Genomic DNA, 24,937 nt, shown 5'->3' with positions numbered 1-24,937 from the left:
CTAAACGAAGCAAAACATCCAGAAGGAGTGCAGGAGCTGTGCACTATCTGTGCCTTTTAGTATTAAATCTAAAGGACAATCAGATGTGAAAAACACACCTGTATTAATCCTTTGCTAACATTTTCTTATTTAAATAATAGATCAGCTATTTGCAGCGGGTTTTGTTTGGTGTAGTACATCGCCAACATTTCACCAGATCTCTGCAATGTGAACAGTTAAGTGATTTTAAACACTCACTTTAGCAAGCTGTTTCCTTGCATTTCTGATAAGTCTTGTTTATCTAAGCTGCAGCGATTAGTCCATTAGCAGGAAAACTAATCTGCAACCATTTTGATAATCAGTTAATAGTTGAAATGTAATGACGAGTTGCTTTTCACATACGATCAGTAGATTGAATACATTTAGGTTTTGAGATAGGTTAAAAAGACATTTCATTTTCTTGACATTCGATTGTCCACATGCTAAAAAATGAAAACAGTAAGCAGATTGATAATGAAAACAGTCGCAGGCTAGTTGCTGACTTTTCTTCCCCCCTCTGAGTGAATGAAGGATGCAGATGACAGCTTTGACTGTTGTACCTCTCACCCCTCTGTCCTTCTCCACCACCCTCCATCCCTCCTGTTTTCCTTCATGTGAGTGTGGTAGACATTGATCAGTTGAAGCGTATTATGATGCTCGTCGGAACCCCAGGGCCCGAGCTCTTGATGAAAATCTCTTCGGAGTCTGTGAGTGTCAAGTATCATCCCATCCAGCTTGGTCGCACTGCCTCTTCCTGCCTGTGTTTGTGTTGCCTCTTGTGTGTTCACTGTCAGGAGTTAAACAGTCCACTTTACCACTTTGTACTGCTACTACAACTTCTAAGATGCACCTGTTTTGTCCTGAAATTGTGTGTTTTCTTAATGGCTTAATTTGCTCTTGGGCTTTGGTTGCCACTTCGTTCCAGCATGTATGACCAGTCTTCTAATCTTTTCATGTGACGGAATACAAGGCCACTCGTGAAGCGTTGGGTCACAGCGTCCGTTTATCTCTGTAAATACCTCGATACTTCATAATAGGTGATAGTCAGGCGAATGTTGCTGTACTCCAAAAGCTCAAAAACTGTCTTCCTCCCCTCTTACATCCTCTTCATCCCCACCCTGTGTGCGCCCCTCCCTCTCCTTCCACCCCATACACAAACCACCCTAACCATCCCTTGCTCTTTGACATGCTGACCTCACTGTTATGATGCCCCTTGACTCAGAAGCTATAGACATAAACCAGCTGCAGCAGATAATGCGCCTGACGGGGACGCCCCCAGCCTCCCTCATAAGCAGGATGCCCAGCCATGAGGTGAGACACGAGTCCTTCGTCTTCCCACGTGCCCCGGCTCCCCAGCCCCAGCTGAAATCAGGGCAGCAGTCGATACCGTCAGAGACAGATACCTTTCGAGTGTTGTTTTTAAGTGTTTCTTGCCATTTGCATTGCGCATTAGCCTCTGCTCTCACCCTATTTAACTCCTTTTTCCTGTCTGACTCACTGTGTTTGTCTCGGCAAGGCTTCCCAGAGTGTTTTGCCAGTGTATTCTGATAAGCTTATCTGCGGTAACACATCGATTCTGAAATTTAGGCCACAATGTTTGTGTAATGCATGTAATTTGGGTCAGAATTAAAGTGCTTGAAGCATGCATTACTCGTAGTTTGTACAATCATGTTAATTTTTGTAAATGCACTGAATCAATGTAAAGTATGTTTTTGTATTTTGAACAGTAGCATGATAAAGTGCAACTTTTTACAACTGTATATCTTTAAGATTTTTTTAGTTTCATTTTTTTCTATACCTTTTGTCACAGGCGAGGAACTACATTAACTCTCTTCCCCACATGCCCAAGAGGAACTTTGCTGATGTGTTTATTGGTGCCAATCCTCTTGGTAAGTTCCTGTTTCGCCATGGCACTATGACTGATGCTACTCCTGGCTCACCGAGTCCCTCTAGTGGTGGCACAAAGTCACAGTCACACTTAGACCTAATTACTGTACATGCTTGACCAATTTAAATCGTCCACTTTCACCAATGGCCACGATTTCAACATCTGTACAGTAATGTTAGACCATACATAAAGGTTTAAATGGATTATTTTGCTCTCTCTCCGTCTCTTTCTGCTTTTCACATACTAATTGTTCTCTCGTGGATGCGTTCAAGCGGTGGACTTGCTGGAGAAAATGCTGGTGCTGGACACGGATAAGAGGATCACAGCATCTGAGGCTCTGGCCCACCCGTACTTCGCCCAGTACCACGACCCGGACGACGAGCCTGAGGCAGAGCCTTACGACCAGAGCTTCGAAAGCCGTGAGCTGGAAATTGAAGAATGGAAAAGTAAGTGGGCACATTGTGAATGCCTGGGTTACAACCTGAACTTGCGTGGGAGGGGCAGAAAATAAGTAGATGATTGAAAAAATATTTTGTTAATAACCTCACATACCATTTATCTTCGTCTCTTAGGGTTAACCTATGAGGAGGTACTCAGCTTTGTGCCGCCGTCGTACGATGGAGACGAGATGGAGTCATGAGGAGGCCGAGACACCTTTTCTTCCATCTTTTTGTTTAACAAGGAACACTTTTCAAGGACTATCAGTCTCATGTGACTATCCACCACTTTCCACACACACTCACACAACCATGACATTCAAGTGCCTGCCGTCATTCATCTCCGGAGGACGTCGCGATATCAGGGATAAAACTTGACATCCTGTTCCTTCCGTCCCCAACTTTGCTGTTTTTGTTACCCTGCATCCCAACACCCTTAATTCAACTTATGTTTTTAGTGAGTTTTTTTTTTTGGTTTGTTTTTTTTTACCTCAGACATTTATTGACAATATTGATCCCCACTTTGAATCTTAAATGCAAATCAGAGAAACTGAACTGCAAATACATATTTTATAAAATTGTACTCCATCGCAGTAATTGATATTGTAGGAAAGAAGATTCCAACTGCAGTGTGTCTAAAGTTTCTTTCCTCCACACATTAAAATTAAATGTTATTTCTATGAATGCATAGAACAGTGTAAATACGACAAACAGTATTTGTACATAAGTCAAACTAGTTACCGTATGTGTAATAGTCATAATTGCTGAGTCACACCTCAGCTGACCCCTTTGACAGTATGAATTTTATGACTAGAATTTAGCCTAAAGTGGCATATAAAAAAAGATACAGTATGTAATTTAAGACGATGTATAGGATAGATTAAAAATATATAAAACATTCACCTCCGCATGGCAAATTCAAGGCATCATATTTTTATTGCTGGATTTTAGGGCTTACAGCGTCCATTTTTTTAAGCGTTAATGAGTTACATATCCATTTCACCTGCTCTGTTTATTTTTTTTTTTACTCCTCTCCTCCACATCAGAGCACTTCTGATCTGTTGTTTCAGAAGAACGTTTTCACTCACAATCTACAGTACCACAAACGCATGATGAAGCCAGATTTGGTTTATTAGTGTATTGAAATGTGATGTTTCGCACCACAACAACACCAACTGACAATGTACTTTAATCATATTGCTTATATAAAACACAGTACTATTAATGTTTATTGAATGTTGGGGGGGGCTCCAGTCTGCCCTATATTTATGATCTTTTGTTATGTTGTTTGTATATCGATGTAAGAGAATATTATTTGTCAGAATTTAAGGTTCTTTTTATTATTTATGGAGAGCTTACTGTATCAGAAACCAAATGTACCATCAATAATCTCAAATGTCAGTTAAGCCGTGGCGACTGCAGTTACAGCTTGTTTATCAGAGCCAACAGTATAAACAAAATAGTTTTAAAACAGTTTGATCAACTCTCTGCTCATTTTGCGGTTGTTTCGGTTCATTTTTTTATCTGGGATTTTTTTTAGTTTTTTGAGTTTAAAGGGGTTCTTGAACATTTATTTATTTTGTGATTCCTGATGAACTGATCACCCAAAGTATCGCGATTTCAAAAGATCTCAATAGGAAAACTTGCAGAAATCAAAGCAGAACATGCATTATGCCAACATATTGTCTTGACATACGAACCACTAAACATTAGACTCCTAGTGCTGAAGTGTACTACAGGCATTGACAAAATGTTTTATTTTCCTATGATAACCTTTTTAGTAGTCGGATTACATTTGACATACAAGCTATATCCACAGTTGCTCTGGCTAAAGTCAGCCAAACAATTTCCGTGTCTTCATAATTTCATAATTGCAACTACTTGTTTTCATGTAGTGCTTTTTCCTAATGTATTACTTTATTATTTTTTTCTTTGCATTTTAAATCAGGATTTGATGTTATTCTGTGATTCTTTAATATTGTTTTCTTGAGTAATGCTAGAACTATATTTGTCATTAGTTTGAATAATTTAGCAGGGCACATGTTAGTGGGAAAGAGTGTACGTTTACTCACTGGATGCTGAAGGGCAATGCTGAAGTCTAGTTTTTTTGTTTTGTTTTGTTTTGTTTTTTAAAGGAAGTGCATAATTTAGATTATTTATCTTGTCCATATCCCAACATCAGTAGTTAATTTGTTTTTTTTTTTTGGCTCTGCTTTCTTTGCCTGATGTGTTCATCATGTTTTTACTATGTTCTTTACGACATGTAACAGGACAGCACGCCACACCACCTGTAAATACCACCATTAGAAAATAAAGGCTACTATTTTTCAAACCTGTACCAGTGCTCAGCATGTTGGGGTGAGTTGTAGTTGTCGGTGTGCCACCACTGGGTGGCAGCACAGTCAAGCATAACCTCTGCCAGCGTGTAGGATGCTCAAACATGTCGGGAAAGAAGGAGAAGCACAACAGAAATGACGAGTTTATTAATCTAAATAAATCTTCACCCCATTTAAGAGGTGAAATGAAGACATTATACACACTAGCGTGGGTACTTAAAATCATACAAACAGACTGAATCCTAATCGTCAATTAATATATCGACACAACATTAATCAAATCACTGGCATTAGTTATCAGGTACATGTCGGTAAAAAGGTATAAGAAAGAAAACAGATTAAAAAAATGTATCCTCAAAGCGTTTCAACAGCTTTGTGTGAAATGAATCATCACTGAGTCATGTGTTGGGGAGTTACAGGGAGACAGGGACTGTGATGCCCCTCGCAGCTGCTCTCATCCTTTTCTCCTCTGAACTCAGGGTCCTCATGGGCTCCCTCCTCTGATACGGCATTATACTGTATGAGTCTTAGTTATGGAAGCCCCTTTTCTGCTAGGAAAAAAACAAAACTGAGATTAGAATAAATAATATAGCCATAGTAAATGATAGTTATGATGGATATTGAATAAAGACTGGGAGTCAGACTTTTGTGTTGAAATTGTGACTTAAAGCAAGACTATGTGACAAATGAAGATGAAGTAAATTGTTAAAAGTTGTATTTGTCTAGTATGACCTAGAACCTGCTGTGGCTACTGTGGCTACTGTTGGCAAACTTTTACAACTTTTACTTTTACTTTTGTGACTGCGTCATTTGCGTCATGTCTGGGATCTGGTTGTCTTGTATTTTAAATTTAAGATAAGATAAGGGGACAAGGGACCTGCGGTAGCGTTCCTTCCTACACTGAGGGTGCGGCAGTCTGTAACTGAAGGAGATACTTCTGGTTCCCACTGTGTGGTCCCCACCGTGTCATACAGAGGATGAGAGGGGTTGTTCAAGATGCCCGACAGCTTGGCCAGCATCCTCCTCTCACCCACGACGTCCACATAGTCCAGAGGACTACCCAGGACAGAGCTCGCCCTCCTTATCAGCTTGTTTAGTCTTTTTTAAAAACCCTATATGGCCTATATGACACATTAGACCCTTACATCAAAAATTATCTACATGCAAAACTGTTTCTGGGTCCTTGATTTAACGGGAATTTGGCGACAGGGTACACACATACTGCATATATAGCGGTGGAAGTGGGTCAGTAGGATCACAAAAGCAAAAGTTTCCAGCAATGGACACCTTTAAGGAAGTTAATAACAGGTATGACCGAACTGTTAATATCCATGTGGTAGATATTTAAATTTGTTCTCCAAAAGATACCACATACATCTCAAATACCATTAACAGTTTTCATACACTCCGCCCCCTACAGTTCAACTTCGTTGGTTCGTTCATTTTCGCGCACTTTAGAGTTCCAACATTTCCGACTGTTCATGAACGCAGCGTACCTCCTGACTGGGTAACAGCATGGAAAGAAAAGGTAACGCTGTAAATATTTCTAAACGCCTTTTACACATAGTGCTCGAAACACATGCGCTTCTCTGTGGCAAATAAATTCTCATAATTACTTGAACAACTGTAATGAGCCACGTGGCAGTTGATGAAAAGTAAACGTAGACCATGCGCTCTGCTGTGTGTGTGTGTGTGTGTGTTAACGGTATATGCTAGCTTTAGCCATCTGACTAGCATCTTATTGTGGACAAGTATGCGCCAAAACTTTTATCCAGTAGAGTAAAACATAAGCCGTAACATCCCTTAAAGTATTAATAAGTGTACCAGAGCTCGTCACGGCAATGAACGTGTTCGTAGTGAAAAGCACCACGTTGCTGTTAGCAGCTAACTTTAAGTGCCTCTATAGGGCAACACACCGCCCAGGCCGGTTTACTTAGCTTTTTGGGAGGCTGTTACTCCAGCTAAGTAACCTGTTAGCTACTTGCTAATTTAATCCGTAACTACGAGGTTTTCTTTTTACACCCCGTTCGCAACATGTAGTCGTTTCTCTAAAGTCAAAGCAGCGCTCACAGTGTCTGCGAAGTTTTGGGGTGAGTTATAGTGTGTAACTGTTGTCTCTTTCTACTTGTTAGTTCTCGCAATGCAGGCAAGGAAGAAGAGAACAAAGCCAAGGAAACCTGGCAAAAAGTAAGTTGAACAGCACTTCCTGCTTGTTTTTAATAACACAGTTTACCTTCTCTGGCCCGGAAACGCTAAGCTGGAGATCCACTCATGAGATCTGCTCAGCTGCATTTCTCACTTGAGTTTCGACTTTGTGAGTCTTTTATCATTTGTCAAAATAAAATGCGTGTTGTAGAGTTGTCCCGTTTCAAGTCACGTGGTTTGCTTTTATTGTCATTTCAGCTGTTTACAGTAGTACACTAAACAGTGAAACGAGACAGTTCCTCCAGGGACCAGGTGCTACACTAACACTGCAAGAGAGGTTAAATACAACCTGTACATAACTGTATATAGCACAGACAACTCTGACTATACATGAGACACAAGACGTGTCTGATCTTGCTATGGCAGTATGAGTATGAACCAAATCAGTTAAAAATTGCACAGCAACCCAATAAATGGCACAAAAAGAGCTGTTTAAGTGTGTGGTATGAGTGTGTGTGTGTGTAAGAGAGAGATTATGATTGAGGCAGAATTGCAGCTATAACTGTTTACGTGTTGGGAGCAAATGTAGTAGCACTGGCAGTTTGTGATTAATTTAGAAGTCATCACGTTGTTGCTGAGGACTACAAAACGTTAACAATCGATGTGCTGCATTATGTCAACAAAAATCTTGTTTATCATGTCCAAGTTTGGACTGTGTCAGGAAGTGTAGAGAATGTCAAGATGGCCTCTTTCCTTCCACTCTTGGAAGATTTATTGTTATCTTGTGATTTAAAAGAAATTCAGCAAAATGAACCAATTTTTTTCTATAACAGATTGTTCAGGTCAGCAGTTCACCATTCAGTCAACTTCAAGTAGCTAATTAGGATGATTTTCTTTTGGTTACACATTAAATACAACACCTATGAAAGAACAGTGCTCTGCTTAGTTTTAAGAGCGTTCGGTACCGTTGACAGAACAGTTGAAATAAATTAACATTTGTATATGAGCTGCTGGCAAAGGATGCCAGTTCAGCTGGAAATTGTTTATATTTTCACACTCTTGGTGCTTCTCAAACAGCAGAATTTCAAGGATGCTACAACATCGTATGTCCAAGATCCTTCATATTCTACAAAGGACTGAATCCTTCACACAGAGATTTCTCAGGGATGCCTGTGTGTTTCCTCGGCATTGCCAAAAGTAGCCATCATTCTATGCCCACAGTGCTTTGCTGGCTTTTATAAAAAAAATGGCAAGCAGGTATGCATTAAAGGCGGGACCTTCTCAGTGATGCACACTCGTTAGCTCATTATCAGTATCCGAAGTAGCCTTGCCAAGCCTCTGTAGGACCTGACTTGGAAGCTCCCTTGACTTTGAGAAGCACTGTCTGTATATTCTTACTCTTTTTGATGTTAGTTGTTACCTCGTGAAAGAAAAGAAAAACAGCAAATTTGACTTTATGTTTATTCCATATGAACAAACGTCACACAATTTCACATACATTAACAACAGCAGGAAAACATTTCTCTCCTTTCTGACATAAGGCACAGACCGCACTGCCAAAAACTAAAAGCAAATACAAACATGTCGTACCAGACTGAGTCAAACGGATCAGCCTCAGATAAACCAAGTGTCCTCTGCTCCCTGAAGTCACCTTGTTCTGCTTGCAGAAATTTGATGACGATGACCAGGAGATTATGTTGTTATTTTTATGACGTTAGAATTTCTCTTTTCATTTTTAATTCTGGTCTCCCCATTAGACCTCTTCTCCTATTTCACTTGTCTTTCTCCATCAACTCATTTTCATTTCCCTCCTCACAGGTGCTTCAACAGAGTACTGAGTATAAGGCTCTGAGTACTTGCATGAGTGGGATATTTCAGTTTTATCCTTTTAAGAAGTAATCAAAAAAACAAAAATCTAAACCTTCATGTTTGCACTGTCATCATGTGGTACTGAGTGTTGAATGGTGAGGACGGGTTTTGGGAGGGAAGAAATTTAAATGATTTTAGCCTAAATTTATAACGTACCAACATGTTCAGTGAGGGGGTCTGAATGCCTAGCAGTTAATCTTCATCCTGGTCCACACATGGTGGAAGAAAATACAAAATAATAAAATGTTGAGTGTTATATTTATGTTCATGAGTCATATAAGTGATATTTTCTTATTTCCTCTGCCAGCTTTTAAAAAAAGAAAGTTATGAATATTACCACGTTATACAATAGCCTCAGAGAATACCCAGGTTGGCCAAAGGTTATGATTTTCCTTTTAAAATAACTGCATAGCTTTAGCACAGCTGTCTCATCCTGCATTAAAACTCACAGCTCTGACTTGTTGAAGTAATTTAAGGTTTAAAAGTCTCGCACCATTTTATGATGACAGAAAATGCATACTTTCTGTCCATAACCATCAAGTAAGTGGCGAGCATTCAAGTATAAATCATCCCACTTCTCTCTCTCTCTCTCTCTCTCACCCCCTTTCTTTCTCCCTCTCTCGCCCCCCCTCTTTCTCTCTCTCTCTGTCTGTCTCCCTCTCTCTCGACCCCCCTCTTTCTTTCTCTCTCTGTCTGTCTCCCTCTCCCTTTCTCTCTCTCTCTCTCTCTCTCTCTCTCTCTCTCTCCCCCATCTCTTTCTCCCTCTCTCGCCCCCCCTCTTTCTCTCTCTCTCTGTCTGTCTCCCTCTCTCTCGACCCCCCTCTTTCTTTCTCTCTCTCTTTCTCTCTCTCTCTGTCTGTCTCCCTCTCTCTCGACCCCCCTCTTTCTTTCTCTCTCTCTCTCTCTCTCTGTCTGTCTGTCTCCCTATCTCTCGCCCCCCCTTTCTTTCTCTCCCTCTGTCTCTCTCGACCCCCCCCCTTCTTTCTCTCTCTCTCTCTCTCCCTCTCTCTCTCTCTCCCTCCCTCCCTCTCCCTCACCCTCCCTCTCTCTCTCTCTCTCTCTCTCTCTCTCTCCCTCCCTCCCTCTCCCTCACCCTCCCTCTCTCTCTCTCTCTCTCTCTCTCTCTCTCTCTCTCTCTCTCTCTCTCTCTCTCTCTCTCTCTCCCTCCATCTCATGCCCTTGCACCCATCACCCTCCTTCCCTCCCACACTCTTGTGTCAGTCGCTCTGTTGTGGCTGCTGTGCTGAGAGGAGGACGCAGCAGCCACTGTTCAGTTGGAAGAGCCAGGGGAGAGGAGAGCAGACCTGGTCCAACTGCCACTCGCCTTTTGCCAACTTTAGCTCAGTGTAGACTGGTGTGTGTTCATTGCTTTTGCCTACTGTCGTCTGGGTCATGTGGCTCCTGGACTGGATCTTCTCCATCAACACAGCTGTGGTGAAGCTAGCCAGTGGTCTCACATGCAAGTGAGTAATGCGAATAAGTCTATCAAACCGACAGAGACAGACAGAGTTTTACGGAGTAGTCATTTTGTTTTTTTGGGTGTGTGTGTATGTGTGACCACATGCCAATTTCCACAGACTTGGGCTGACTTCTTGATGGACTGGTCCATTTTTCATTAAGAAGCAGATCCTGACTGTTGTTGCTCCATGAGGTACCTGACCACCTGCATCATGTGTTTTAGTGTATGTGTGTGTGTTCGTTTGTTCGTTTTCAATCGCTTATGATTGAGAACACACACACACACTGACAGGACAGATGATGTCTCTGTGAGGGTTTGCACTGCCAGCTCTTGAAAGAGCTTATAGCCCACACACACCCTTCTTTTTTTTTTTTTTTTTTTTTTTTTTTAACTATTTCTGCATTTGTTTCTCTAACTTTCTGTGCCTCAGATGTAATTAGGACTACACATGCACCCAGGAGATTGAACAGGAATAGCCAGCACTGCAGAGTTATTTACTAGCACAGTTGCTCTGTTGTGTTTTGTATCTCTCCCTCCTCACTCCTAGCCAGAGCTGCAGCTCATTACATAACCCGTCAAATCTTTTATCATCTGCATCTCGCTCTTGCTCTCTGTCCTCAGCCTGCAGGTTAACTGTTACCCTTCTTTCTCATGCTGGCAGAAATACATGAGTATTTTTGTGTGTGTTGAGGGTGAACTGTAGAATGGTTGCTTCGGGCCGTGAAGATTTGGATTTTCCAGGTTTTGTGAAGGGAGGTTTGTTTTTGTGAACTAAGAAAACCTGCAGTGGTTTAACTGGTGCTGTAATCTATACAAAGATGTATTTTGTCCTCTGTCTTTTTCTCTTATGTCATGTTGTATCTTCCTCAGAGGCTCTCTTTATACTTAAAACTGTGCTTCCAACATGAGACACTGTCTCGATTTAGATAGTATTCTCCAGAATTAACCTGCATAGCATTGCACGTGGAAAAGAACATGAAAGTTTCTTTGTATACATTAGTAACATGCTATCTAACTTGAAAATAAACCTAAAACACTGTGTCTTGCATGACATGCATATACTTTCAGCGGGTGTTTTGGGTGCTAAAGTAAAGGTGCTGCAGCACCTCATTTACACTTTGTGTACAATGCATCCTTAGCACAGTTACCTTGTGCTACTGTTTGATTCTGCTGCTCAGGCACTCGCCATTGATTTAATCTGGAGGGAGGGGAGGAGCAGGAGGAGAGGCAGACATAAACATGTTGGCCACACTTCGTCCCCAAGAGCTCTTCATCCGCTGTGCCCTTGTTTATTTTGCTCGAGAGATGTGATAAAGCTGGATGGGTGGAAACAATACAGCCAGGGGAAACCCAGGAGACACTGACACACTCTGTCATGTCAGATGTGTGATGGAGAAGTCAAGTGCTTGTGGTCCTGTATTAAATTTCAGTGCTCATTGGCACAGTCAATTTCCTCCAGGGAAATGTGGCCCAGACTGCAGCTGAACCATCTATTATGGCCGTTTATTGGGCTCTTTGTGTGTAAGACAATTTCAGCATTAGGTTATGAAAATGCTTCAGAGAGATATAAAAGTTTGACCAGGTGGGCAGACTAAACCACAGTTTGGCTGTGGGATTGTTGTAGTTGGACTCAGCGAGGCTGCAGTTAATATCTTAATATCTCACAAATGCAACATGGAGGCTTTGTGCTTCACTTTTTTCATTAGCGTCACTGTACATTGTTTTACTTTATCTAGTGTTTTTCTAATTTGTCAATGAAAAAGGGGGCAGAGGGATCAGATCTTCACTTTAGACAGTTTAGTGGAGGAATTAACTTCCATTCCTGCAAATTCCGTTCCTCCTACATCAGGCTCCACTGCTGGCATGTCAAAAACCCCAGTTGTACAACTAATAATAATTTAGTGGCTTACTGCTGAGAAAATACTCAGTTTTGGTACTTGAAGACCTTGGTGTTTGCTACTGGCTCTGAATGAGGAGGTGTTTATTAAACTCATGACATGAGAACAGAGTATGGCTCGTCATTTATCAAACCAAAACTTGAGCTCTGTATAATGAGCAAAGTAAAGGGTTGTAATCGGTGAAAAGAATTACACCACTAAAGCACTGATGCAAAAGTAAAATAAAAATTAATGAAGTCCAGGGGCCTCATTTATAAAACTGACTTGTGATCGGTTGTGATCTTAGATTGGACTTAAACTGAAGACGACATATAAGTCGTTATATATATTTATAAAACTCGTTATTTATAAAATGAAAGAGTTCATTGTCAGGCTTCACATGCAACCCTCACCAAGTCTTTGTTTTGTTCTGTGTTTTAAAAGGCCAAATGATGGCCATAAAAATTAATCAATTTTACATGAATCGCTGCATAAACGAAGTCATGACAGTGACACTTTAACCTGAAGAGCAAATCATACAGAGGCTGGGGCATGATGCATGTATGGTCTGAGCATTGTTGTTTCAGTGCAGAAAAATTATGGTTGAAACATTGTTGGAATAGCAGAGATGGCGATGATGGACAAACAGACAGAGGTGGGGCAAGAGAAACTGTGTTGTTTTGGTCAGACATGAAGGAGGAGGGGGTCGTCCCTCACCTGCAATGCAGTGCTGGGCTGCATCAGCCAATCGTCTCCCAGCTGTCAGTGAAAGGGGCCGGGCTAGAGGCTGACGACAGCCAAGGAGAGTTCTCGGTCAGACAGCCAGAGTGTGAGAGAGAAAAAGTGAGCGAGAGAGTCGGCGAGTGTGCAGTGTTGCCTTGTGCTCCAGGACTCAGCCCACAGCAGAGCCTCTATGTTTCTCCTCCTCCTCTCTCTCTTCTTCTTCCCCAGCTCTTTGCCATCCTCTTTCCTCCTGTTCTTTTTCTCGTCTTTTTGCCACCCCTTCCCATGTAATATCTGCTTTTCAGTTCTCAACATTGATCTATTCTCTCCTCTTTGCCCTTCACTTTACTTTGCACTAGCCATCCATCTCCCTTTTCCTGTTTTGGTCCTCTAATCGTTACTGTTTCTCATGTCGGATGGAGTGAGGATTTTTTTTTAACACCTGCACTCTCTCCTGTCCTCTTCCCTCCATCCTGTCCCATGGGCATCCGTGCATCTTGCAGGTAAGAGCAGTGTGTGTGCCTGCATGTGTGTGTTTGCAGGCGTGACAACCATAGACAGTTGGAGGTTTGTTCTGAGACAGCTCCAGGTGTTTTAAGTGTTGTAGAAGTCCTTGAAGTATTCTGCTGTTTGTTCATGTTATGTGGCAGTCAGAGCACGTTGAATTGTCTCTGCCCGACTGTACTTGTACTGCAGTGAGGAAAAAAAGAACTTGCATGCGCGATCTCAAAAGGCACGATCGTCTGCTGTCTCATGGCGTTAAACGTGTAATGTTGTTGGGTTCAAAATGATATCATTTATATGTTGTTCATATTTGCTAAGTATTCCTGCATTTTCTCTCATGTTGACATTGTCTGTGCAGTGTCCACCATCCTGTCCCTTAGTAAAATTAGTGTTCATTTGGCAGCCATATTTAAATGTTTTAGTCCTTTTTTGCATGTCAGTCAGTAAAATCTAAGTGGACTTTCTAGGCTTGTTTTATTCAAGACCAAGTCCTCCTTCATGTATATTATGTAGGCCATAGGAATGTGCAGTGCAGTGACTACTCTGATCTGTCAACATCCAGTGAGACTGATGCAGACTCTTTGTAAAAATGTTGTTTTTTTTAATACATGTGCATGGTCTAAAGTTTGTGTAAGTGTGTTTTTGATATCTATTGGGTATCTTGTACGGTGTCCTTGTTGAAACCAACAGTCACGGGGACCAAAGACCAGTTCTAGTGCAGCAAAACGTCATTTCTGAGGTCCTGATTAAAGTTTGGGGTAACCTGTGAAATTGAAATTAAGGTTAGGCATGAATTGGTTATGATCAAGTTTAGGGTTGGGCTGTCCACAGTGAATGGAAAATCAATACAATGTCCTATCAAGACTAGTTGCACAAACTTGTATGTGTGTTAGTTTTTTTAGGAAAAGGGAACAAGGCATCGTCTTTGACTTTCAAATGAGGGATGGCACTTAGGTAGTGTTCAACTAATTTTGTACATTGTGTGTGAATTTGAGCGAATGGAAAAAATGTGATGTTTTGCCTTTATCGCACAGCGTGTGGGCTGACAGTGTTATTGCAAGTAAGCACCACAGTTGCTTAAGAAACAATCACAGTCAAGCCAGACTGATGGTTGCACATTTGTCTGTAATTGTAATAATATATATATATATACATTAAATGTACATTAGTTTCAAACCTAAAAACAGTTTCGGTGGCTACTGACCTCCTTCATGATGCTGACTTTTGGTTGAGCACATGAAAAATTGTGAGGATGCCCACTCCAGTGACACCTCCTGATATAAAGAACTGAGAGAAAAATCTCACAGCAGATGGGTGAATATGAAGAAGCATAATCACAGAATGAATAAATATCTAAATCTTTGCCTGCTAGACACAAGTGCCAGACTTGCAGGCATATCTGGTACAGCAGTTGCAGTACATATATTTCTCTTTGGCTGCATTTTTTGCATATTTTTTTTGATGTGTATGTCTATCAAAAACCCTGAAAAAAACAAAAACCTTAGACTTACTGAACTCCAAACCCTTTGTTGTCCAAGTAGTAAAGGACTGAATTTCTGACTACAGCTCAGCTTCGATAATTGCCTTTTCCCCCCCTCAAGAGGGGCAACAAACAGTTGAGTTCTGCGGGCATTTGAGCATGACACAGCTTTGTAAGTATGGTTTTACTGAGATGTATTCAAAGTGCCCCTTCTGCTCAGACTTAAGATAATGAACTGATTAGGTAGTCATGTTAATCCTAATGACTTCAATGTTGTTTGCAAGCAGATCACAACAAAGTATCCCCAACCAAAAGCAATCAAACCAGCGTTTTTGCCTTTATTATCAAATTCCAGTGTTAGAGGGAATGACAGTAAGCACAGTAACAGCCTTTTTTTTTTAAAATCACTGGTTGTGTGGCGAAGTCTGCTTCTTAGACCCTCTCAAGACTTAAGAGATCATATGTGACTTCCTTTAATTAGCTCCAAATCCTCCTCGGAACCATCCAGAGTTTACTGTTTGAAGTCCAAATGTGTAGCACACGGGGCTTATGACGTGCTTTGTAAATGGCTTGGAGGACTTGGTATGTTAGAGCACCGTGTGTTTATTCAAGGCTTGAAATAGTGTGCAGAAAAATAATGTTGCTTGTGACAGGAACATCTGTTTGCACTGCATGCAGAGAGTGGGATTTCTCGCTGGAAGCTGTCAGCTGTCTTTACCTCCACAGAGCACCACGATGAGGCCTTTGCAGGAATACACTGAAGAATCAGGACTGACAATGAGATTAGTTGGATAATAATGCTATATGTGTTTGCTCAGATTCTTGGTCTTGTCTAATTATTCTTCAAACTTTCCCGATGTATTTTATGCAGGCTCTCTTTAGTTTCTATACAGCTGTTTGTGTGAAGACAATTTACGAAGCAAGTAACAATCAAACGGCTAATTGTTGTAAAAGGTATTGTTAAAAAATATATGTTTGGTAATGTTAAGGCAAAATAGTGTTGGGTTTTTATGTTCATGTAGTATATAGACGGACCCTGTGGTCAGTGCTACTGATTGAATTTTGGCAAAACCTTTGGGAATGATGCATGTCGATACATTATTGTGTTCTTTTTCAAATTGGATTGAATGGCCTACGGGGAAAAGCTTTTACTGACTGGCTGAAAGGCTTCAGCGTTATTCATCTGTGTTTTGTGATTGTTACTCTGTAGGTGGGGTTCAGCAAGACATTGCAGTCCCTTCTTTCAGAACCACGGACAGCACCGAGAGAATAATCAGTAGAACAAACCAAAAGCTATTCAGTTTATCCATTTCCTTCATGGCTCACAAAATGTGGAAGAGTCGATGATGATGATGTGTGATGATGATTTGACTCAGTGTGTGCTAGTGCACTGACTCAGACTAGAGTATTAGATGTTCCCAGTTATTAGATTGTGCAGCAGGATCTGTGAAGTAGATGCTCTCCTCAGGTGTCCCAGGTGTAGTTGCATGCTGGGCCTTGTTTTACCTGTTTGATTTCTAAGTCGAGTCCTGTGTTTGATGTTTTTCATGGAAACAAACATGTTCTCTGTTACTCTCCAATGAGCCGTTCTATATGAACTGCTGGAGGTTTGCTTTTAATAATTTATTCCGCCATGTTCGGCTTCACACAACACAGCATGCTCATTTAAGCATCACAGCATTACCATCAGTTATTCAACAATACATTTAATGTTTAACGATATTAGGTCTTGGTTGAAGGAGTTTAATATTGTTTGGTTTTGTGTTGATGCTCCAGCCTCAGTAGGTGGGCTTGAAGAGAAATAAATCTCTACTTCTAACTCAACCATTGGTACTTATTATGTAGCAGCAGACAACACAGATTCCTGAGCTTGAAAATGTTCCCTTTCTCACTTCTGTTACTGACACTGCGTCCTACTCATCCATCCGAGTTAAAGCTAATGTGTAGAAGAAGAGATACAATGTTGTGTTTTTATATTAAATTTGGGTTTATCACGGGGACAAGTGGAACAGAGGTATTTTAAGTGAAATTTCTGGGGGAAAGAAGCCCTTGTGTTTTCTAGGCCGTGTGTTGTCTCCGAGTCATTTTTCTTGTTCTTTCTTTTAGTGTGAGCTTCCTCTTTGTGTGTATGTGTGTGTGTGTGTGTGTAACAACTAATAGGACTTTGGATTTGTAAGCTTGCAGAGGAGGAGAGGTGAGAAACGGTTTATGAGTTGAAAATGTCCCTTGCTGCAGCTGCAGCAGCTCTTCTGCTAACCAGGACACTTAGCTGGTGTGATCTACATTTGTACTGCAGTGTTTCTGTGTCCTTCGCAGGCACACAGTGTGTCTGTGCCAGGCTTTCTGAATCCTCGTGTGCATAAACTTGCTGTACATAATGGCAGTGTTTTTCCACAAATGCTCTGATTAGTCAAAAAGGAAATCTGTCTCTGTGTCTGCATTTCTTAGCCATAAATACATTATTGCGCTATTATATATATAAGAAATCATTTTAATATGTATTACCATGACTTTTTAGGGCTGATAAAATCGCCAAATGGTTTAAATATAATATATTAACATAGTTGAATATTATATTAGCATTGAATTCTGACATGTAGGCAACCCTGATGGATACTAATTGATCTGTGCTGCTGTAGTTGTCCTTAGAATTATCAGGGCAGGGTCACTCCCATTAGCCATAACAGCATTTAAATGTTCACCCTCCTTGTTTTACTGCCCTGCCTTTAAAAAAAAAAAAGGTCTACATGACTCTTCTGTCATATTCTGAGATATATTAAACTAGCTCCTAATCTTTGCTTAGTGATTTATTCTTATCTGCGATATCACTTATGAATTTGTATGGATGAAAACATATTGTAAGCTTTTTGATAAAATGCCTTGACTCTGAAAATGGAAAACTCTTTCCGATCCGTGTTCCACTATTAGTATTTCTCCTTGTCAGCCAATCTTTCACCCCTTTTCCCACTGTCACTCTCCATTGCACTTACTTCTCTCCTTCCTTACTTCCTTCCTTCCTCTCCTATGTTCCTGTCATGCCTTTTTAATGTCTCCCTTTACCATCTCCACCTCTTTATGTTTCTCCTCCCCATTCAGACCAGAGCCTCATGGTCGTGGAGGTGGTTCTCAGCCAGGTCAGGCAGACTCTCCGCTCCCAGAGCAGGATGAAGAGATCCTGGGCTCTGATGATGATGAGCAGGAGGACCCAAACGACTACTGCAGGGGTAGGATGTCTCTCTCATTTAATCCCTGCTCAGATTTCAGACCTGTGTGTATATCCAAGCGAGGAAAACACAGTAGATTGATGTAAATAGCTACTTTTTTAATGCATTTGTCGTGTTGATCATAGACATATATGCTGTTGTATGAATCGTGATTTAATGGCTAATTTGAAGTTGACCCAAAAGTCTGTTTATGTGTGTGATCACATATACTCAACATATAAAGTGATTGCATTATTTGAGTGTGTCTGTATGTTCGTTTGGTCAGGTGGATATCACCATGTGAAGATTGGAGATCTGTTCAACGGGAGATACCATGTTATCCGTAAGCTGGGCTGGGGACACTTCTCCACTGTGTGGCTGGCCTGGGACATCCAGTAAGTTTTGCTTCCAAACTTGAATACCGGCATGTGAAATTTAGACGGTGATGCGGCGATTTGCTGAGGTGAGGTGGTGCTGAGGTTGTGATGAGTGAAATCATAGATTGTGTGTGTGTTTTTCAGGGAGAAGAGGTTTGTGGCCATGAAGGTTGTAAAAAGTGCTGAACATTACACAGAGACGGCTTTGGATGAGATCAAGCTGCTCAAATCTGTAAGTCACACAGTCGTCACGGCTCCCGTACCAGTTTTTTTCCCCAGTGGCTTACACAACCTTATTTCCTTATTTGTCTATGTTTGCCTTTTTTCCAGGTGAGAAACACGGATCCCAGTGACCCCAGCAGAGAGAAAGTGGTGCAGCTTCTAGATGACTTCAAAATTTCTGGCATGAATGGGACTCGTATCCTCTTTTGAGAAAGAAATAACAGAACATTTGTTCCTAAAATACAGAAATCCACTGCTCAGTTTAAATGCGCATCAACGCTTGTGCCTACTCATTTTGTAAGCGCAACAGTCAATCTGAAACACTCGACTGACCTTTGGTGACCCTCCATGAACTTAAATATACGGTCTCCTTCCATTTTGTCCTCCCTACTGTTGTAGTGTTAGTGTGATGGCTTGGACATACTAATTGCACTCATCCCAGGCCAATTAGCTTCTTTAGTGTCAAACATCCAAGGGTACAACTGCACCACCTCAGGCTGGACATTAATTTAGCTTATCCTTGTTATTGTGCTTGAAGGCCACATTTGTCTCCATTACTTTGAAGCACTAACATATCAGCCTGGCTTCTACCAAAATTATTGAGTCTGAGTGCAAACTGCAGTGACAGGATACAATTTGAGTGTCAGTCCAAAGTCTTCAGCAATTGATTTACACTCCCAGATTCACAGTCTGCCCTGCTATTTGTGGTTCACAGATGTGTGTTTTGGACACATGTTTTAAGTGCCAGAGTCCCTGATGCACTGACAGCATCTCTCCCACCACGTCCGGTCTACAGCTGTGTGCTCAGGCAACATACCCTGAAAGTCTATGAAAAATAAAGTTTACATGTTGGGTGTGTAGTGAAAGATTGTTGTCATTAGAAAATGTGGTTATATATCTCAAATACAAGGTTTTTTTGTAATTTCTAAACTATCGGTCCCACAAAAATGATTTAAAAATTTAATCAGTTGGTCCATTGTAGCTCAAGAGAGCTCAAATGTAGTGTCGTTTGAGTGTAGTGTTTGAGAAGTGGTGCTCCTCTAGTCCTTGACCTTGTGTTTCCTCAGACGTGTGTATGGTGTTTGAGGTGCTGGGATATCATCTATTGAAATGGATCATCAAGTCGAACTATCAAGGCCTGCCCCTACCTTGTGTTAAAAGCATCATACGACAGGTACTATGCAGCTGCAAAGAAACAATCAATGTCTGTAAAATATCACGTAGTTTTATGACTGCTATTAACAGAAAAATGATGATTGCATGTTTTGAGACACAAGACAAGTACTTGACTCATCCATGATGGGTGGAAAAATCATACAGCCTTTATTTTGATACTTTGACTTCTCACCACTGCAGGTTCTGCAGGGTTTAGACTACCTCCACACCAAGTGTAAGATCATCCACACAGACATCAAACCAGAGAACATCCTGCTGACTGTCAACGAGTCCTACATTAAGAAAATGGCTGCCGAAGCTACGCAGTGGCAGAGGACTGGCGCTGCACCTCCCTCGGGTTCTGCAGGTCACAGCCTTTCTTTTCCTCAGCACTCCGCCAAACATCTTTTTTGTGGTTTGATCGCCATGTTGCTGACAGCAGAGGTTTGCGGGACCACTGCTGTTCAGTGTTTGGCTAAGATGTGGTGGGTCACAACATAAATGTGAGCTTGTGAGCTGTTATCCTTAATGTCATTGATACAGCTAACTACTTAAACGGTGGTAGTGTTTTTAAATAGACTCGGTTGTTGGAATATACTGATTTTTCTGCTCTTTATGTAATCCGCCTCTGTTTGTGCATGTGAGGGTTTTGACTTTAAAACACGTGGAGCTTTCTAATAAAAGAGGAGTACTTAGCCGTGTGTCAGTATGAGTCACCACTGAATCCGTTATGGAAATTACCAGCTTGCTCAGAGGATTGTGTGACTCCTGCTGAGTCGGGTGTCGCTGCAGAGACAGTCTATTAGTACAGCTTGGTATGAATCAACTGAGCCACCCGGACAGAATGCTAATTATGAAGAGTCAAAGGATACGCCAAGTGTCATATACTAATGTAATCCTCTGATATTTCCTATTTCCTACAGTGAGTACAGCCCCAGCACCGAAACCAGTAAGTTATGTTTGATTTATTTGTTTGTTTGTTTACTTTTACCAGATTTAGTGAAATGAGGACAAAATACATTTAGAGTTGAGTCAGAATACACTTTTTTTACCCTCTCTCTCCAATCTTTTCCAAGATGGCCAAAATGTCGAAGAACAAAAAGAAAAAGATGAAGAAGAAGCAAAAGAAGCAGGCAGAGCTGCTGGAGAAGAGGATCCAGGAGATGGAGGGAGGAGCAACACCTGAAGGAGTAGAAGAAGAGGATGAAGAGGAGACGACGACGACAGAGACAACTGAGGACACAACCTCTGCCACCACCCTCTCTATGTCTGCCACACTGCAAGACATTGCTGGTCATACTGTCACAGGTGAATGACCGACCAGATCCAATGAGAATGAAGACAGCGAAAAACTGTTTTACTTCAAATGTTTTAATTGGTTTAAGAAATCAGAATAGATAGTACCTAATGTGGGGCCTGAAAAAAGCATTTACCGATAGTAAGTGAAGCTTAGGCAGCAAGAGTATCTTTTATAAGAAAACAAATTTAACAGAGTTGAATCATCCACAGGCTCTACTCCTGACGAGCAGCCCAAGCAGATGCCAGAGGAGACTGAGCGGAGAGAGGAGAACAGGATGGAGGTGAACTGCAACGGTCACACCTCCACACAGGAGAGCGAGAGCAACCTGGAGGCACAAGGGACCAAGCAGCTGACAAAGGAGCAGGAGGACCAACAGAACGCAAATCGACCAGAGAGCAACACGGAGACCGAGGGTACTTTGAGTAACGAGAAAGAGCATCAGACCTGCAACGGTTCGTCTGAGGACCCCGAGGCTGACCTGCAGAAGCTCCCTGCCTCTGTCACCCCGGACTCTGTCACTGTGGAGCTGAAGGAGGGAGGCAAGGAGGAGGAGATGGACGCCAAAAGAGAGGCTGAGGAGGAAGGCGGGCAGAATGGTTAGTTAAATTTTACACTTTGGTTGGTTAAATTGCTAAAAATGCTGCACAAGTGTGAAAATATATTTAATATCATGTAATATTATATTTAATATCACATTCAACAGCATGAGATTAATATTATGTTAGAGCACAAGCCTTTATGGATCAGAATTTCTTTTAATATGCGCATTTTACAGTGAGAAACAAGCATTCAGTACAGGTTTAAATGGAGTGGCACAGGAAGCGTGGGTTGTCCAGTTTTCAGTGAGAGCTGGAGGTAAGCAGGCTGCATTAGAAAGGTTGTGCAAGTGAGGCTAATACATATGGATCACATCACTAACAGCCACGACTCACCAATTACCCAGAGGTTAAAAAAATCTCCACTGCAAACTGTAAACATTTGTGCCTCTTACAGCATCGTGAACACAATGCAAACCCTGAAGCTGTCAAGTTGAGTGTGATCAAGGGAGTTTTATTCCCAACTGTCAGTATGACCCAGTGAGCCATGGTTCATTCCCTCTGCTTCTGTAGCTTATCATCCTCCGCCCTCTTCTCCCCATTCTTCAACAGGAGCATCAGACAGTTTGTTAGTAAACCCCCTGGACCCCATTAATGCTGACAAGCTGCAGGTTAAGATCGCTGACTTAGGCAACGCCTGCTGGGTGGTGAGTGCAATAAATACGTTTGCAACGTCTTTTTATTTTTCAATGACTGACTGTTATTGGGACCTTGAAAGGTTTTCCACTCTAAAGTTTGCCTGTGCTTTAAATCTGATCTCATTCAAAAAGCAGCACTTTGTCAATACCAGCTCAGTTGTTGTCGTCCCCCCCCCCTTCTTCTCGCAGCACAAACACTTTACAGATGACATCCAGACGCGGCAGTATCGTTCCCTTGAGGTGCTGACAGGAGCAGGCTACAGTACACCAGCAGACATCTGGAGCACGGCATGCATGGTAAAACACACACACACACACATACATACACACACAGTCACAAATAAAACACTTGGCTGGAAAGTTATTTCAACTCTCTAATGCTCCATGTCCAATGCAGCACACATCACAAACTGTGAAACTTAAGTCAGCCTACACTGACACATTCACAGCTGCTGAAATGATTGTATGTACACATTATGTCAGATGAGCCATAATTAATGAAGGCCATCAGAAGGTTGCTGACCCTTCGGGCTTAATGCAAACTCACAAGACTGACACCATCTCATGTGTAAGCCTGAATTTCAGATATTACCATTTATTGAGTTCATGCATGCGTGTCTTTCCTCAGGCCTTTGAGCTTGCCACTGGAGATTACCTGTTTGAACCCCACTCTGGTGAAGACTACTCTAGAGATGAAGGTTAGTGTCTGCTTCGACTGAGACTCACACAGGATTTTATTGTGTAATGCTGTTGAGTTGAGTACTTCAGCCCTTTATTGAAATGGTTCTGTTTGCCTTGGCGGAGCTTCATCAGCTGTGTTTGTGTGTTTTCAGATCACATAGCGCTGATCATCGAGCTGCTGGGTAAAGTTCCTCGGAAGCTGATCTTGGCAGGCAAATACTCCAAGGAATTTTTCACCAAGAAAGGTATACACACCTGCTCTAACACCTGCTGTCTGCTGCTGTAGCTAAATCCAGTTCATCTCTCAAAACATGCTCGGGTATTTGGTGCAAAAGTTGCTGTTTCACAATGAGCACCCGATTGTTCAAGGTTTAACAGCCGTCTGCTCAGTCTGAGGTCAGAACTTGCAAATTAGATTCGGTGCAGCTATTACCAGCTCATCGAGATTCCAACAAAAAACACTTACACATTATCTGAATAAAACCATAATTTCACAGACTGCAGTATATAATATGTAACACACTAACACACACTGTAATTATTTAATTTTCTCCCAGGTGACCTGCGTCACATCACCAAGCTGAAGCCGTGGGGTTTATTTGATGTGTTGGTAGAGAAGTATGAGTGGTCCAAAGAAGAGGCACACAACTTCAGCAGCTTTCTGCTGCCCATGCTGGACCTGGTGCCTGAAAGGAGGGCCACTGCAGCCCAGTGCCTCGCTCATCCATGGCTCACATCCTAGAAGCCACCCAGGGACGCATTCACCCCTTCCATATTGTAAAAGGATAAATTAGGCTTGAATACAGTAAATACACTCATGTCTGCAAACCCAGTGACTGCATCGTGCCTGCATCTTCCTGTCATGGCTCTCAGAGGCTACCTGCACACACTTCCCATGAAACCATTAAAAAGAGAGTGACTGCTGCTGAGTCTTGGTCCTGATTTGGATTACTTTTGCGATGGAAGGAACTATTGCTCTTCTCTCTGTATTTATTTCATTTTTTTTCCCTGATTCCAGCTCTTTCTCTACAGCACATTATTTTTAGCTATAGATAATGGACTCTAGTCAGATTTAAAATGAAGCTGCACTTGTCTACAAATGTAGAAGAAGGCAGAATGTGAACAGAAACAAAAAGATGGCCACCAAAACCACGTACTGTTTGGTTAAATAATAAGCTAAATCTGTCTGTTGTTTGCCAGTCATCACGTTAAATGTGCTTTTATGGCTGTGGCTGTCAAATATGTGCAAAGTGCTCAGAATTAAGAATACCTGTGTAATGCTAACGGGAATGATGTGATAATGGCACTGTTGGCTTTATCTTAAAAACCTTTTGTACATTTGTATACAGGCACAAATACATAAATAGGAAGCATAAATTTCATACATTTTAAAATTGTGCACCAGCTCTTAAGAGAGAAGAAATCAAATTCTATTTTTCAGGGAGCTGTGGAATATCAACTGTTATTGTTAGTTTCCAAATTATCTCATGTTGTCTTGAAAAACAGCACTTGGTACAATATAATGTGAAAAATATTCTGATTTCTTCTCTATTTCATGTGCGAGTCGGCGGACGACAACTTCATGCTGTTTCATACGTGGATCCGTTTAGAAAGGCTTCACATGGCATTTCTCACATTAATAGTAAAGAATATTTCCAGTGTACCAAAGAGCTGGCCTTCAGTCTCTCCCTCTTTGCACAGTTTATAGAAGAGACTGACTGCAGTGCAGATTGAAGGCACAAGCTGAAAGTTACGCTTTTTTTTCCCCTTTTCTTACAGTTTTTGGAAATGCCTCGAAGAATGTTCATCTGACTTCAAACTTGTGTGAAACTTAGTGCTTCATTTTTAGTGCACTGCACATGGAGTTTGTCCTAAAAACAAATGCTGTAATGATGCTTTGAATTGACTCAAAATCATTTTGCTTGTTTTTCTACAAGTCTCATCTTCCTTTGTCCATGTCTCCCCTCCTAATTTGATTGTGAATTTTTTTTCTGTAGGTAATTAGAATAAACATTTTTCAAAATCTAAA

The 24,937-nt window shown here is 41.4% G+C and overlaps 2 protein-coding genes and 1 long non-coding RNA gene across 5 annotated transcripts in view; 2 read left to right on the top strand and 1 right to left on the bottom strand.

Annotated features, from left to right (window-relative positions):
- mapk14b (mitogen-activated protein kinase 14b) overlaps window positions 1–4,681 on the top strand; it is a 20,357-nt gene extending 15,676 nt beyond the window's left edge. For 2 of the 3 annotated variants that reach the window (XM_046384251.1, XM_046384252.1), the window contains exons 10-13: window positions 1,250–1,329; window positions 1,829–1,907; window positions 2,179–2,352; window positions 2,479–4,681. In XM_046384251.1, coding sequence (XP_046240207.1) covers window positions 1,250–1,329; window positions 1,829–1,907; window positions 2,179–2,352; window positions 2,479–2,546 — 401 coding nt within the window. In that variant the 3' untranslated portion in view covers window positions 2,547–4,681. Of the gene's footprint in view, window positions 1–645; window positions 726–1,249; window positions 1,330–1,828; window positions 1,908–2,178; window positions 2,353–2,478 lie in introns of all 3 variants that reach the window. The other variant, XM_046384250.1, reaches the window with a different exon arrangement.
- Window positions 4,495–7,093, bottom strand: LOC124056629. The gene is made up of 2 exons (XR_006842989.1): window positions 6,913–7,093; window positions 4,495–5,227 (listed from the first exon to the last, which is right to left on the bottom strand). It is a non-coding gene; the product is annotated as an uncharacterized LOC124056629 (long non-coding RNA).
- On the top strand, window positions 6,090–24,937 carry srpk1b (SRSF protein kinase 1b). The gene is made up of 16 exons (XM_046384248.1): window positions 6,090–6,207; window positions 6,812–6,866; window positions 17,833–17,960; window positions 18,226–18,334; window positions 18,461–18,548; window positions 18,647–18,734; window positions 19,606–19,712; window positions 19,895–20,060; window positions 20,617–20,642; window positions 20,770–21,001; window positions 21,203–21,589; window positions 22,142–22,236; window positions 22,417–22,524; window positions 22,856–22,925; window positions 23,061–23,153; window positions 23,466–24,937. The coding sequence occupies exons 1-16, from the start codon at window positions 6,195–6,197 to the stop codon at window positions 23,648–23,650; spliced, it is 1,950 nt and encodes a 649-aa protein (XP_046240204.1). The 5' UTR covers window positions 6,090–6,194; the 3' UTR covers window positions 23,651–24,937.

The sequence above is a fragment of the Scatophagus argus genome, chromosome 3 (assembly GCF_020382885.2).
Source record: "Scatophagus argus isolate fScaArg1 chromosome 3, fScaArg1.pri, whole genome shotgun sequence".
In the NCBI taxonomy this organism is placed as follows: domain Eukaryota; kingdom Metazoa; phylum Chordata; class Actinopteri; family Scatophagidae; genus Scatophagus; species Scatophagus argus.
This window is presented reverse-complemented; position numbering and strand designations above follow the sequence as displayed.

What these genes read in the sequence shown, in the direction of transcription:
- srpk1b (XM_046384248.1), top strand. An exon ending in CCCAAACGACTACTGCAGGG is followed by an intron (nt 17,961 to 18,225) that starts GTAGGATGTCTC and finishes TCGTTTGGTCAG; the next exon opens with GTGGATATCACCATGTGAAG. An exon ending in AGACTACTCTAGAGATGAAG is followed by an intron (nt 22,926 to 23,060) that starts GTTAGTGTCTGC and finishes GTGTGTTTTCAG; the next exon opens with ATCACATAGCGCTGATCATC.